The following is a 16,783-nucleotide window of genomic DNA, read 5'->3' as shown; positions in this document are numbered from 1 at the left end:
CTAATTTTGTTAATCATTAAAAAAAGCACACTTGGAAAAAGAAGGTGTGTTTCAAACATCTTTAATGAGTGCCTAGTACTGCATCCATTAAATTGTTACAATGCAGCTGGCCACACACTGCAGGGAGGCCAAGCCCTGGCATCTGAAGAGCACACCGAATCTTGGTAAATAAAAGATGGGAAAAATGTTGAGACTGTGTGGGAGAGTGAATTCTTGGGAATTTTGAAAAAAATACACAACAAGTGGTAGGGCAAAAATGTGTGTTAACAGGAAGCTGACAAATATGATCGAGACAAAATCTGTTCTTGGATTCCTAGTATGCAATTATAACTGTTGGAATCAATGTGGGAAGTTAGGTTGATATATCTTTTTCACAGAGTATTGCTGTCAGGATAGAGCTAACTGCTGCAATTCCACTGATCTCTTTCATGTGTGATAGCGACATTTGACATGCAGCAGACCCTCTCCAGATAGACGAACCTCTCGGGTATCTCACTGTGAGTGGGAAACAGGATACAGTGCTGGAGGTCTGCATGTAGAAACCTGCACGAGATCCCACTGCATGCAAGCAACCAAGGGGCCTCATGGGGATCTTTCTGTACAGCAGCCCTGCAATGCATTTCTTCGGGGCAAGATGCTGTGCATGGGAAATTGGCCGCCAGAGCCGTGCACTTCATCCTCCGAGCATGGCTGTGCGCATCTGAATTACCATGGGCACCACAGGTGGTAGTGACAATTACTTACAGTGCATTTATACCACCTTTCTTCCTTTTGTAAGTAACATGAGAGAGCTCACATAGCTCCATTTTATCCTCATAACAACAGCCCTGTGAAGTCGGTTGGGGCGAGAGTGAGTGACTGGCCCAAAGTCACCCAGTGAGTTTCATGGCCGAGTGGGGACTAGAACTGGGATCTCCTGCGTCCCAGTATGGCACTCTTGCACTCACCACCACACTGCATTGGCTCTCACTGGAATTCACTGGAATGCAGCTCCTAAGATCTTCAATTCTTCTGATTTTGGCAGTCGGGCTGAAAGAGTATTTGCCTCTGTTTTTATCTAAAACCCCGAAAATTTGCTCCTTTCTTCCATATTATCCATGAGATCAGTCCAGTGCGCAGAAACACTGGGCACCGGGAAGGAGAAAGCATGGCTTCAGCAGCACCAAACTGGCTCTCACATTCTGAGGAAAAAACAGTTCTCCGTTGAAGCTTTGAATAAAAGGGGTAGGATCGGTCATATAATAGAACGAGCTTCCACAATAAGTTATGAGCTACAGAGGTAAACAAGGAAGGCTGTTCATGGCAGTATATCAGTGAAGCTGTGAGATCTGTGCTGGAGACTGGATCATCAGAACATTTCCAAGAACTCAGTTGTTTGAACAGCTGCATGTGAAAATTCCACAACAAATTTATATTCACTCTTCACAAATCCCTGTAGAATGTTACATTTCTAGTTTTTGTCTGAAACTGAAAGGATCTCTTCCAAGTAAACTTCAAGCAAAAACAGTGTTGTCCTTAAGAGAGATGACTATGTTAGTGACAACATTTAGATTGATCCAAATTCTACATATATTCAGAAAGAACATGACCTGGTAAACAGATCTTCTTCCCCAACCTAGTTCCCTCCAGATGTTTTGGACTTCACCCTCCCATCTGACCCAGCCAGCAGGAACAATGGTCAGGAACACTAAGATTAGCAAGCCTAAACACGCGGAGGGCAAGAGCTTGGGGAAGGTTGTTCTAAGAGCTTGGGTCTGAAACCCATTTTCAGAGTCAGGACTCAGCTCAGGATGCTTTAAAGACATTTAGATGTTTATACAAGCCTGAGTATATGTCGCATGCCCTTTCTACAGTTACCACAGCCAGCACCCACCTGAGAGACTGGAAAATGGACCTTCTGGGTTAGAGCAATTCCCCAGTGTACTTGATCCCACAGACGTCTTGTTTTTCACTTAAGAGTACAACTTATATGTGTGATTCTTTAGGGGAAACACCTAACAATACAGCAAAGCCGTGTTATATCCTCCTGTCTCCCTTGCGATAGGTGGCCAAAAAAGAGGATGATGATGTCACCACAATCAGGGTTTTTGTTTCCCTTATGCCAAAGAGGTGATTGATTTTGTTGCATGGGACTGGCAGGTGAGAGGAGGAGGAAGAGGAGGAGATGCAGGCTGCTTCTTTGTCAGTATTTTCTGTAACACATAATCCCCGTTCCAGCAGTGTAGTCTTGGATGGCAGTCCTCCTTGCGCAGAATCCTTCCATACGTCTGTTTATAAATTGTACACAACTTCTGTAACAATCTCTGAAATGCCAATTATTGCATCCAAACTGGTTGATGTATATAGTTTCAATATTTGGCACTCAACAGCAGCCCCCACATGGTGGTCTTGTAAAAAGTAGCATATGTGCACAGAGGGAGAGAGAGGAAGGGAGGGAGGGAGGGAATGTGCGGAAGTATTTCTGCAGAAAACTATATTGTTCACTTTTTGCATGGACAGATGTACACAGATGGATACTTGCACAGGGTGCAAAATTGCTGTTACTCAATATATAGATGTGTGCTTATTTTTTGGTGCTGTAACTAGTCTGTGGAGTGGCTTTTGCAGCGTGGGGTGAACATTAATTTTACTTCCACATCTTGCTCTGCAGCTGTCTGTGCTCAGCCTGTGCAGTGCTGGATCCTCGACCGCGGGATGGTGACCTTGTTGCAGTAGGCTCCAGGTGACAAGGGAACGGGGCTCACAATGCAGGCTAGTGATCCTTCCTGCCCACATACCGCACTGTGGGTTCCTTTGTTGGGTAACTGATAGACAATGCTTGTGGGAACCCTGCTTATCCGACTCCTCCCATCTCTGTGGATTGGTTGTAGAGGACATTGTCCTGGTCTCCTAGTTGCTCCCAGATCCCCAAACACGTAATTAAACAATATTTTCCTCATCAGCCACTGCAAGCTGTTTAACCTCCAGTTCTCATCAAGCTGTGAAGTCTCAAGTCTCCCCCAGCAGCCAACACCTTCCTGTATAGAACTGCACTGTAGGGGTATTTGCTCGTGCATGCTGTTTATTTCTGTATGTATCAGAGACATGTTTATGGCTCTTTTTGGAACAAAAAATATTTCAAAATGACTCACAATTAAAAAAGGTACAAATAATGACACCATCCAGTTAGTAACCCATAAACAATTTAAAATTATCCATACAAATGGAAAGCTAAAAAGCAGCTTGAAAATACATCATAATACCAGAATTAGTCAAAATATACTCAGAAATGAAACAGGAACAAAATTAAGCCAACTCCAAACCGAAGGTAGACTGAAATGGTTTTAGTCTGAAAGAAAACGAAGAGTGGGGCCAGCATACCTCTCTTAAGGAGGGAAGCTAGAAATGGGGAGCTGCCACCGAGAAAGCCCTGCCTTGTGTTACTTCCAGCATGACTGTACATGCCGGCGGATCTGTAAGCAGGACCTCCACAGCTGATCTTAAGGTCCAGATGTGCTTGAATGGATGCAAGCTGTCCATCAAGGAAGGTGGACCCAAATCATTTGGGACGTGAAAGGCCAAAACCAGCACTTTCTGTGGGACTCAGAAGCAAATCCATACATATGTCAGTGCAGCTGATAGAATATTGGAGTGACCTTCTCTGAATGCCAGGCTTAAGTCTAGCTTATAAAAGAATGTAGTTTACCTGCTGAGGAGCAGCTGACTGAGTGAACGGGATGCTGAAAAGTATTTCCATGTAAGTAGTCCTGCATCAAGTTGCTACAAGGTTTTTCATTGCATAAATTGCCTGCAGAAATGCTGGTGATGAAAACCCTGCCTTTCACACTTCTTTGGTTTTCATGTAATGTCTCTTGGCAGCAAAGCATCGGAATGTTCACAAACCATCATGATGATTTTACTCTGATTTGTACACATTGGCCAGGTTTGTACAATCACAGGGGAAAAGAAGGCACATTGGCTTCTTTCCCTGTGCCTTGCAGGCTGGTCACGCACCACTCCATTTGCCTAACTCTTTTCATGGCATGCAGGTTGCTGTGTTGTCTGAACCTGGTGAGGCATCTACTGGTGGAGGTGGCTTTGAAACTATCTCTGAATCCATGACTCATAGTAGGGTTCTGGGTCAGTTTGGAAGCCATACCACATGCGAACTTGTACGTGTTCTGGGCTTATGGGCCATATAGAAATTCAACAAACCTCACTGGACTCAGAGAATAATTGGACAAATTGTGTTGCATGCAACTGGCACATGGGGCAGGAAAAGAAGGTGCTGTAGCTTCTTTTCCTTGATGGTTGTCTGAACCATTCCTTTTCCTGAGTAACCATTCTCTGATACCTGAACTCGTAAGATAAGAGGTGATTTGTGTGATTGGTTTGTGATAAACCTGCATTCAGTTGGACATGCATATGTGAATCAACCCTTACTTGGGCGACCTGGGGAAGCTAGTCATATAAAAATAGAAAGCCTCCAAATCCCTCTGAAAAGAGTAAAGTAAATTAATGTTATAGCTGCACTACAGAAATGCAAATATGGAAACATATTTGAAGCGTGCAGAAAAACCTGTCTGCTTTCGGTTCTCACATTTCTCATCAACAAGAGATCCCAAAGTGGCTTTGGGAAAGTTAGTGGAGACTTCAGTAGATGAAATGGTCCTATTTCTATTGCATTCAGTATGACTTAGGAGAGGCTCTGCCAAGCAGAGATTGTGCTTACCATGTTCTGACTCACTTTAAGGCATCTTTTGACGTTCCAGTGCAATTGGAAAGGGTGGAACTCAGGATTGCTTGACGAGCAGTGACTTAAGTCCATTGTTGTAGGATGGTGGTATTTCTTGAAGCTAGTGCTTCTTATCTCTTCCTCACCCTGCTTGTCAGTGGAAAGAGTTCTGAAGCTGTTAAATGAAGCTAATTCTTGAAGAGTGACCAGCCTCAGAATATTTCTGCCTTGCAGCTTCTGCCAGCTTGCCTATGTAGGAAGTGAAAAGAAAGAGCCTCCGGTATTAGCAAATTCCAGTGGTGGCAGAGGAACTGAAATGCTGGTAATGCAAAGACCCTCATAGTAGGTGCTGCCTGAGGGAAGCTCAAAGCTCAGGTTTATCATCAGAGGGCGGACTTTCTGCAAGTGACCCAAACAGTGGGATTTAGTTTTGGTTGCAGTGACCTGCTAGAATGCCTAACTCAGGTGTGGAGCCCTGAACACTTGGCAATTCAAGAGCCGCATTCTGTGCAGCAATAGCACTTGGTTGTACGTGGTGCATACTTTTGTAATGAGTAATGCTATTATGCTACTATGGTAATGAGACTTCAGGGCTTTAGTGTTACATCTTTGCTACACCACCGTGGACCCACTGCTTTGTTCAGCTTTCCTTCCCTGCGGCATATTTTTGGAGCGAGGCTATACTACAGTGTACGTCACCCCGACTGGCCAGAGAAGAGCTCGCTCTAAGATTCCCAGCTGTGTGTACATGGCCAAAAGCTATTCATGCACAGCTGCTTGTCATCAGCTTGGAGCACTGCCCAGCCCTCTGTCTCCTTTGCAGCTCGCTGTTTCTGGCCAGTGGGGTTGCACGAGGAAGCTATAGGACAGTGAGCTGGAAGTCTGACTGAGTTGCCTCAGCGGCTCGATTCCTCCTAAAGTGAAGGTGACCCGATGGGAATGCCTGTGGCTGGGCTTGGTTCTCGTGGCACCCTGCCCCACGTGGTCAGGGGAAAACAACAAATGTGTAGGGACAGAATAGGCGCTGTAGGCCTCACAGAGGGTACATACATGCCCTGCCTCACACTAATTGGCTCTTCTAACTGCAGTCCTTTTGCCATTTTGCCAGGAAAGTCACCGGTGTTGTGCTCCGTTGTTGTCCCTCAGGCTGTGGTGCTTGTGCTTAAATGTGCCTTCCATCCGTGGCCTTTTAACCTCTGCCGCAGCTGTCTTTGCTTCTTGCTGCATCATCACCTTTCTTCCCAAGTCTGCCTTCACTTCCCCTTCAGTGTTCACAGCAAAATTGCCCGTTGGCCACATCTGATAAGGTTTTCTTGGGTTCTAGAGCCAGAGTTGGATATGCTTCTCAAAGTTTTTGACCGAGGATTCCAAAGCTTTGTCGCTTGTGTTTCTTTTCCTCCTCCTTTTCTTTTGCTCCTGGGATGAATGCTGCTAGGTATCCATGTTTTGTTTAAGGAGTCTTGAAGAAATACTGGGTTGCATTAGGAAAACCCACTGTAACAAACTTTGGAAACCCCCCTTTCCAGGGGCCAAAACATCAGGTATGGTGGGGTTCACCTTTCCTACCCTACAGGCAGCTGTATGGTAATACTTATTTGTTGTTTTTCTTTTTTTCTTTTTTACAGGATGTATATACCACTCTATAGCTATTAAAACTTCTGAGTAGTGAACATGCTTTTATGCTAATAAAACAGCAGCTGCCTGTAAGGGACAGCTTGTTTAAATAATAATGTCTTCAGTAGAAAACAAAACAAAACAATGTTGGTGCCTTATATGGGTAACTACCATCAGGGAAATACATATTTTACTGCTAGTAGCTAAGCCCTTTTGGATCTCAGGATAGCATAGTTCAGTTGTATAAACTTTTTTCCATTCCCCATAGATGGTTTTTCCCCATGACTATTATTTATTTTTATTGTGCCTGATCTTACTGTCATTTATGATAGGTATTAAATATGCTGGTAGCGCGTGAAACTGGCAGGCATACAGAAACTGTTTTGAGAGAGAGAGTGTTTGGAGAGAGAATGCTTTTCTTTCCCAAAAGTCCTATTATCACGTATGTTGGACTGCCAAGCTCGCAAGACAGGCTCTGCAACATTCCACCATCTTCCCTGCCCTTAAGGGAATGTCTGCACTTTACTGGTGAATGTTGGAATGCATTTCCCAGGCTGCAGATGGTAAGACGACTGGGGCATTTGGGTTCCTAGCAGTGTCTCCTTCTCTGGTGGGGTTCCTTGGAACTGTAAAGGACACCTCTGAATTTCATATTATACTTGTTTTGGTTGTGCTTTTTTAACAATATTGGGAAACCAGTTTAACAGGATTATTCTGTCATTCTGTCAGCAGAAACCTAGGAAGGCCATTCCGCAAGTGGGAGAAGATTCTCAAAATGGCCACCTACCACCTGGCTGGCAGAGCTATATGTCCCCCCAGGGGCGAAGATACTACGTGAACACCTACACCAATGGTAAATGTAATGTTACTACCAGTACTGCTATTTCCAAATGTATACTTGTTCTGTCTTCTCTGAAAACATAAGGTGGTAGTTCAGTGGTAGCATAATAAGTAATATTAATGCCAAACAAAATGAGAAATGGGGAGGTACCCTGAGCACAGCTTGCTTGGCCCATAATTCACTATTTAGCAATTAAGCTTGGTCAGGTTATCCCCCCTTTCCAGGTTATTTCCCCTTTTGTCGCCTCTGCTTTCTCATACGCCATGCAAAACTCCACCACCAACTTTCCAGGAAAGAGATAAGTAAAAATAAGTAACAATTTTATTTTTTTAACTATAAAACGAAAAGGACATTCAGAGTTGGGAAACAAATTTAATTTTCAGTTTCCTGGCTGTCCACACAAATAAGAAAACATGCAAGGTAACAACATTTTCATTGCAGAACAATAGGAAACATAGAAATTCACTAGGCATAATAAAATCCTTCTTGAGCCTAAATTCAGGCAAATATTTTTCACAGGAATCCTTATAAAGAGCACATTGATTAATGTAATGAATAATATCCTCGGTTTTGCAAAGGCATAGCATGGGCCATTTCTTATAGCAGCTTCAGTGGCAAAATGGAGAACTGTTTATTAAACTTGCTATAGTGTTTATGGCTGGGTTTAGCTGTGCCACTGATGGAAACATGGTGCTTGAGCTTTATTCCTGGCAGGGTTTGATCCATGGAGTTCTGAAGGGGCTTTGATAGTTGAAGGGGAGTGATAGGCTGCTGCGCAAGTTTGAAGTTGAGAGGAGGAGTTCAGTATCTTCATGGGTGCAGATGTTACTATTTTGACTTTGTTTACTTAATAAGAAAGTAAAAACATGGCAATTAATCCTGTGTGGCTTAGAGGAGGTCAATACCCCCATGATCTGGAAATGGCAGATATAATAGATGGTTGCCTTGGTATTCTCACTTTGAGGTATCTTAACATCTCAGAAAACAGAGGGTGTTATGTGTAGAAGGTAGAAGCACAGACATGTGTGAATCTCTGAATCATTTCTCATGATATAATGGAGTCGGACAACCAGTTCCTTGATTCACATTAGGTAAAGTGGGGTTGAACATTGATGGGAGGAATGGAGGAGCGGACTAGGCATGGAGTGAAGCAGTCTGAGCTTGGCCCACCTCAAAGGCCAGGCAGAGAGTGAAGGGAGAACAGCACTCCGTCTGAGGACGATGCTCACATTTAGGAGCTCTCTCTCTACATATATCGATTACCCCTCCCCCACTCTATCCCTGAGTAAAACCCAAATAGCAATGTACTTGGATTGTATTAAAAACATTCACCATTATAATTACAGTTATATGTACTTGGAATTAAAAGTCATGATTCTGTGTCACTTGCTAAGAAAAGTATTTGCATATATATGTTTATTCTGTGCATTTGCTTAAATGATAATTAATTTTATGTGGTGCCACCTATATACATAACATTGAATAGTCTAAGCAGCATATGCATAGTAAACTGATTACAACCATGTGCTCTAGCTTTAAAAACCATACTAATTTTTTGACATGTATCCTGTTTCTCATTCAGAGTCTGACCAAGACTCATTTCATGCTTGGATTTCTTGCATTTCCTCTTCTGCTCTCAAGTGACCACACAGTCTTAATTTGGATTCCATGGAACAAAAGGTTCACTTTTGTTTGAGAGCATAACCCCAAGGAATGCAAGTTCTTAAAAGTTCAGAAAGTTCTAAGCCAGTGAGCCTAGCTCAGAAATAGCTTGCTGCCGGAATATTCAGGACTCTGAACCATGTTGATAGATTTTGTGCATTGTTGTGGGCAGAGCCTTAAAAGCTTGAAGTCCCTGGACACATTTCTCTCTGTTTATTTTGGGTTCAGAGTTCATCTGCATTCATCTGTCTTGATTCATTGCAAGTGTATGAGCAGTTTTGTTTTGAAATGTTGGTAGATATTAACCCCATTTGGGAAAATGGGCTAAAACTGGAGTTTTACTTACTGTAACAAGCACAGCAGGATAATAGGTGAAGGAACCAGAGCAGGAATCTGGCGGAAGATGTAAAGGCATAGTCTTTTTGTCACTTTCAAAACTATGCACGATTTTTGAACTCAGGCTAAAGAGACCCCATGGCCTCTGTTGTTATGCTAGTACAGCACAGAGTTTGTGAGGCCTTGCTTCAAATAGCACACATCTATTTTGTTATCTTTCATGTTTCTGAAGACTGTTGCAGGACAAAACATGAGTTTGAACTTCCAGTGTTCGAAGAATTGTCATCAATGTACTTAGCAAATCTCTTTCCAATTTCCCCATTTCAAGGCACTGAAATGTCTTTCCTCTTTGCTGGGCCCCATGATAGTGGGTTCAGGTATTAAGTCAGGGTCCGGACTTGAAATTTAGAACAGTGTCCTGAATGTGCACCCAATCCTTCATTCTAACATCTTGATATTCAATGCAGATATCACAATACATTTTTTTATTTCCTTTTGAAAACAGATGTTGACAATGTAGAGTACCTGAACTACTCCAAATGTAAAATTGTCCAGGATGTGCATAGTAAATTCCATTCCATTATCTCAACGTTTATCATGGTAAAAAATCAGCAGAATGATGATGAACAAGCAGCAAACTAGAAGTCTCATTTAAATTCAAAGGCTGTGCTTTGCTGAGCCCGTGAATGGGAGGCACTAGAGGGAGCTCATGTCTCCCTTAGCAAACACCTGGGCACTGCTAAGGTGAGAACAGTGAGCAATTCTGCTCGCCCTGCTATGGCTCTTTGTAGGCTGCTTTGTTTGAGGCAGGGGATGGGGGTGGCGGTTCGGGTTGGAGCCATATTTTGCCTGTGAATGTATTTGAGTACTTGTGTTTGTCTATGGTCACATGTGTCAATGTGCTTTATCTTTATACACTTATTTGTTTTATATGCTTTTTAGGGCTAATCAAAAGAAAAGACAGGAAACAAAGATAAAAATGGTAAAATTAGAATAGGCTACATTAAAAAGCTGCTTTTAGCAACATTCTCAGATTAAAGGCAGCATTGAAAGACGAATTTTATTTTTTATTTATTTATTAAAACATTTTTATGCCGCCCCATTCACCGAAGCCTCGGGGCGGCTTACAACACAATGTCTTCAAGATTTTCCTGAATGACTTCCCAAATGGTAGAAGGTGAAAGATGCAAGTGGAAGTGAGATGCACAGTTTTTAGGCCACTACCTAAAAGGCTCTGTCATTCATTCCATCTACAGGAATTTAAGACTCAACTAAAAGCCAGACATGCCACAAACTCTGTAGAATTGCCAGAAAAATAGAGAACACTGTGTACTTTTGGCCTAAAATGAGGCAAGTCTGTGGAGATGAGATTTTTTACAACTAGAGCTGTAGTTCTGAAATATGTCTTGTCTCTTAAAATAAAGGATATTTGGAAACTTTGGGTTCCCCTTGTGCCAGTGCAGGAAATCTGTGATACTTCACACATCCTTTCAGGGTTTTCCTTCGTACAATGCATTAGTTGTTATGATTTAGGTAAGTCTTCAGTCCAGAAGTGACTGTTTGTTGATGCCACACTGCAAGCAGAACTTTTAACTGTGTTTCAACTGGAGACTAACTCATATTCACCCATCCCTTTGTATACTGAGTTGTAGGTGGGCTTGTTTGTTGCACACTGTGTGAAGAACTGATCTTTTTCAAACAGTGTGAATCTCTGCCTTAGTGCTGTGTTCTTTGCACCTGCTCCCATTTTCCAAATGTATGTTTAGTGTGCAGGATTGCATCCCAGGCATGCAGAGAAAAAGAGACTCAGCAATTGCTCCCTTCTCTTTTGCTGGCACCATTAAACTACACCCCTTTTACTTAACATATGCTTTTCCCTTAAAGTATTTTGTCTCATTTGGCATGAGACAAAACAGATGGAGATGTCAGAAAAAGCAAACACACATATATAGTATTTTAGTTAAAGAAAACAAGAAAGCTTGCTATTTTTGAGGGAGTTATTAGTTTTACCCAGGGTTTCTTAGATAGTTACTCCTAGTAGCAGTAAGGGGGCAGAAGCAATCCAATTCCCGGCCAGGCTCTACTCCGGTTAACTCGCAAGCCTGGCAATTAGAACTTGACGGGCAGCCTTCTGGCAGGGTTGACTCCTACTTGAAATCCTGAATGCTGCTTCTCAGGCTTCTTCCAAAGTCCTGTCTCCACTCTGTCCTTGTGTTCTCTCAGCTCTTTATCTGGGTCTCAGAGCTCGGCTGAGGACCTCGTCAGGTTGCCTGGCCATTCGCAAAGATACCTCCTCAGACACCTGCTCCCATTTTCCAAATGTACGTTTGTCAGATTCCTCCAGACAGCCTCCATGCAAGGCCCCAAACCCCTGGGTCAGCCTTTCTACTGCTAAGTAGATTTGCTCCCGTCAGAATTCTCCAGGCAGTCAGTTGTGGGGTGGGCAGCATTCCATCAGCCCGCCCCTGTGCGAACTTTTGACCAATGGGCATCTCTCAAATCTTCATCTCTTCCCCAATCAGATGGTACAAATGTATCTTTCTATATGCAATGCAGTGAACCTGGCTTCATTTCCACCTTGTAGTGGTGATAGTATCGATCTGCCCGTGTGCCCTATCTGCAGTGCAGCTACCCTCAGGCACAGCCTCCCATAAAAAACACCTTCTTTTCAGTTCTTTTACCTTCAGACTTACCTTCAGACTCTGCATGGTTGAAATAAAAAATAACTGTTCAGCTCAGTTTACCTCTGGTTTTTTTTCACAGCTTAAAAATTATTTGCAATAAAATAAATAGATACAGTGTTATGTAGTATGTTAGCAGGTACTAAACAATATTAAATTACTTTTGATGCTTTCAAGGCAGTAAGTGAAATGTCAAATAACAGCAGCGTCAAGCGGCTTAGTGGGGGCAGCTGACCAAGCAGGGTGGCCCTGCAGCAGCTTCTCATGGGTCCTACTGTACACAGTAAAAAAAGCCATGTGACTGGCCAGTTGTTGATGGATGGATAGCAACACCAATAGGTTATTTGCTAGAAGAGCTCTGTGCAGGAGCCATCCTTTTAAGTAGTAGCAACTTGGAATTTCACCAGCACTATTCTTAAACTGAGGGGATGCAGGTGGTGCAGTGGCTGTGCTGCTGTGCTGTTGGGCTGATTGATCGAAAGGTCGCCGGGTCTGCACAACAGGGTGAGTTCCCGTTGCTCCGTCCCAGCTCCTGCCAACCTTGCAGTTCGAAAGCATCTAAATGCAAGTAGATAAAAAGGTGCCACTTCAGTGGGCAGGTAACAGCGTTTCGTGCACTTTGGTGTTCAGTCATGCCGGCCACATGACCACGGAGACTGTCTGCAGACAAATGCTGGCTCCCTCGGCTAGGAAACAGAGAGGAGCACTCCGTTTCCTAGAGTCAGGCATGACTGGACTTCACGTCATGGGGAAACCTTTACCTTTACCTTTATTCTTAAACTATCCTGGATGTTACCAAACTGTAACCTGATTTCTCTCAGATGGGCCTTCTGGATTTGTGTATTGCTAGTACTCAGGTTAGGAGGGAAAGACTGAAATCCTGCCCTCAGTATAAAAATAGCTAGCCATAGCACTTATGGATGCAAAGAAGAATGAATCATAGACCACTGAGAAGATATATATGCCTTATACAAATGCAGAAGGAAATGCATTGTCGTTTTCCATATGTCCTTGCATATGCAAACCCTAAGTTTGACCCCAAACATACAGTGGAGCTGCTTCGAGAACATTTTTGCACCCATAGATGATTTTATCTGATACCTAAAGAGCAGTAAGGCCATGGTTTACATTTGGTATCAACATAAGAGCTTTATTAGCCTGGGATACAGTTTGTGTTACTTCGCCTCCCCCTTTATGGTGAAAATAAGCCAATTTCTCAGAATTTGTCCTTGGTTACAGTGTGTAGATAAAACTGTGTTTCAGTCTAAATTGAATTAAATTAAAAGAGTCTATTGTTTGTGGCTGGGATTAGGAAACATCAACATTGGAATGCCAAAAATGATCATTACACTTCACAAAAGCTATACTTCAGAGAATTCTGAAGTAGCAGTGTTGAACTTAAAAACAAAATATGTCAACTAACTTTCGTAATGAAAGGAAACACAGAGTTTTACAACAGTAGATTGACATGTGTTGTAACACTGAGATTCGAGTTGCATTCTATTTTACTCTTAATATTTGGAATTTAACTTCCTTTTCATAACAAATAATGGCTAGGTTTGCACATAACAGTAATTCATGGTACGAGTTGTTGAATTTTGGGTCATCATGATGAGTGCACCCAGCCAAACTAATGAACTATGGTTTGTCAACCATACACAACAAAGAACAAGAACCCATGGATTGTTGGGTTGTGAGCCCTGATTGTTTAAATCCTTGATTGTCATTACGTGTGAAACCAGAACTCTGGGTTGTTCTTCAGACTTAAGCAGGGACAGGCGGGACTCCTCATTGTTGCCCTACCACACGCACATACAGCCATTCTCCATACTAGCACCACACTGTTCCAAAGGCAGTTATGATACAGGGAAGAAGCAGCTTAAGGGGGAAGGAAACAACCCATGAAGGAATTGAGGAAAGGAACTCTGGTTTGTTTGATTGCATGCCAGACAACCCAGGATATAGCATATTGGGTTAAACAATCTAAGAGTTAGTATTATGCGTGAATCAGTGGGACTTTATTCATAACTACCATATATACTTTTGAAATCAAAAATAGCAAAGCAAAAATTGGGGGTCATTTTATATGCGTGGCATATATAAAAAGCCCCAAATATTGACCTTGTCTTATATGCAAGTCACCTTATATGCTGATATATATGGCTTTTTTGTGAAACATACTTCCTGGTCACTTGCTCCATACTTTAATAACTGTATATTCTGTGAATAAGACAACACTTGAAACCAAGAAAAGCAAGGCAAACATTCCAGATTGTCTTATATGCCCAACATATTGGGCAGCAGAAAAACAGCCCAAAACATCGAATACAGTATATCATCTTATATGGTAACTTATTTAATTGATTTCAGTGTGTCTGCTCTAAGCATGTCTAACTTGGACTCAGCCTTGGTATATTTAATCTAGGATTCCACATTTTAGCCAGAGTTAGGCATTCCATATGCCAGTTTGCTTGTTTGCTAGCCAGTTTGCCTATCTTTCTGAAATGTGGAGCCAGATGTGAAGGAGGAAAAGAGTGTAGGAATTATACATGTAACTAAATAGAAATTACATTTTTTTCTAACGAAGATTGTATCTTTTACAGGAATTTAAGAAGAAGAAGGAAATTGTGTTTCCGCATTATTACAAATTTAGAGACTTCCCCACTTGGGAAGACATTCCTTTGTTCCCTCATCATGAACTCCTGTAGATAAAAGCTGCAAGTTTTTGAAAACATGGCTTGAGCTGCTGCTTTGTAAATATTTATGTGATTTCTCATAAGAAGGATGCATATGATAATGATATGGAGCACATAGGGGCATGTAATTAGAACTTTCTCCCTTTTATGAGGGAACACCTATTTTAATTGCGAACAACCAAAATGTAAAGCTGCTGCAAAATAAATAGTGTGGATATTACTTGACAGGAAATACTGAGTTTTGCCGGGTGGAAAGATCCAAAGTAGAAGTGTAATCTTGGGTGTTTCTTGAACAGGGCCTTTTAAAGGGGAGCTCTTAGAAATGGTGCTAGAGAATAAAAAACAAAAATGCAGCAAAACTCTGTTGAGTAAACCGCACACCAGATCAGAATTTAGACACCCAGGTTCTACTGTAATCAATTACATCATTTGGTTCACATAACCTGTATATGCTAAAGTTTAGCATTTGATTCTACCAGATTAAAATGTTTGGCAATACACTTGCTCAAATTTATTTATCAATCCAAAATGTTATATTGTGCCAATTAGCTGTTCTTGGCAGCAAAGAATGGAAGCAAATACTGAAAATAATCCATAATATTATGGATTAATATGAAAGCAATGACTATTAACCAAAACTTTACTAGCTAGAACTATACCTACCATAGAAAAGGGGAAGAAATGGGAGACCTGATTCACACATCCTGGTACGTTACCGTGGGTTAGTTCACCAGCAGGCTACCATGGGTTGTTCCAGGGTAATCTGAGGGTTGTTTAATGATGCCCAGGTTCAGACAACACAAATCAAAGCATGCTGCCACTGCAGCTTACATGTTCAGAATGGTGGCTGGTGGTATCTCAGAGACCTATGGGCAAGTTATCCCATAGTGGTTTATCATAACATGCAAACATCACCCCTTCTGTGCCAACCTAGATGTCTTTGAGCTGACAAAATGAACCATTCTAGACAAAGGCTGCCACAGTGAAGAAGGCCCTATTCCTTCTCATCACTTAATGTGTATCATGGTGGATTTGATTTAAATCAAATTGTTTTAAATCAGTAGTTGGTAAGACTAGATTTAAATCATGATTTATTCATTGGATTTAAAAATGATTTCTGGTGTAAAATGGAATCAAGAGGACTTTGAAAGGATACATCAAGTTGGTTGTAAACAAGGAGCCAGGATGTTTCCAAGAGATGCTCTGATCAGATTCTCAAATTATTACAAGAAAGAAAGATTTATGAAAATAATGAGAGAAAATTCAGGTCAACTGAAATTCAAAGGAGTCTCTGTTCAGGTCTACCAATATTTCTGCTTCCAGACATTACCATTGAGATGGTCATTGTGATTAATCAAGATTATGCCTGCCTTACCTGTAGGTAGATGAACTTCATTAAAATTAAAATATTCCCAAACTTTACAGCCTGATGCCATTGTAGGTTTTCTCTTCCAAGGAAATAATAATATGATAAACCTCAGGCCATACTCAAAAAATTCTAAAGACTTGTGGAGTAGTCTGCTCAGAAGGTTTCCTTTTCAATTTTACACTTGTCTCTCCCTCCTCATGGTTAGTTTCTTGGGAAGATATATTCCATTTACAGCAGTCTTCCTTTATTAATTTTTTAAAAGTAGCACTTAAAAGGTAAGGGGTTGATTCTTTGTACATAGATTTACAAAGGAATAGTGGGATTAAGGTCTTTTTCTCAACTGAATGCTTATTTGATAACATTTTTGCTGCAAAGAAGCAGCATGTGATCTCTTCAGACACAAATTCACAGCTTTGAGAAAGGTAAAACCAAGCATCTGTGATAACATTTAGATAGAAAAAAATGCTCAATAGTCTTACAGAAACCTCTGGAAGAGCATGATGTTGTGAATGGATTAATGGAATTCATTAACCAAAAAAATTCAAGCATTGCATGAATATAAAGCCTCATGCTATATAATTAAAAACTAATTCTTATTTCATGATTTGGACTATAATGTATCTTAAACAGAAAACTATATTTAGAGGGATTTTTCCTTAAAAAGAATTTTTTTAACAAAATCAATTTAAATAAAAATCGTATTTGTTTTTTAATCCATTTTTAATTTTTTAAAAAAATATTTTTATATAGATATCCTGGAGTATCTTATGCAACAGCAGAGTGTGGCCTCACTTGAAGGGCTCTCCATTCAAGGTGCTATGTGGATTTTGTATAAACTTTGTGATGGAAAGTTTATTAATATTTAATAAA

General features: G+C 41.3%; 1 protein-coding gene across 19 annotated transcripts in view; it reads left to right on the top strand.

Annotated features, from left to right (window-relative positions):
- GAS7 (growth arrest specific 7) overlaps positions 1–16,783 on the top strand; it is a 155,161-nt gene that overhangs the window by 57,370 nt on the left and 81,008 nt on the right. For 10 of the 19 annotated variants that reach the window (XM_044453829.1, XM_044453820.1, XM_044453833.1 and 7 more), the window contains one exon: positions 7,058–7,181. In XM_044453829.1, the coding sequence (XP_044309764.1) occupies positions 7,136–7,181 (46 nt within the window). In that variant the 5' untranslated portion in view covers positions 7,058–7,135. Of the gene's footprint in view, positions 1–2,650; positions 2,723–7,057; positions 7,182–16,783 lie in introns of all 19 variants that reach the window. The other 9 variants (XM_044453823.1, XM_044453821.1, XM_044453838.1 and 6 more) reach the window with 3 other exon arrangements.

This window comes from Varanus komodoensis, unplaced genomic scaffold (genome assembly GCF_004798865.1).
Source record: "Varanus komodoensis strain SLA01 unplaced genomic scaffold, ASM479886v1 scaffold7_1, whole genome shotgun sequence".
NCBI lineage: Eukaryota > Metazoa > Chordata > Lepidosauria > Squamata > Varanidae > Varanus > Varanus komodoensis.
Note: the sequence above shows the minus strand (reverse complement) of the source record. Positions and strands in the feature narration are given on the sequence as shown.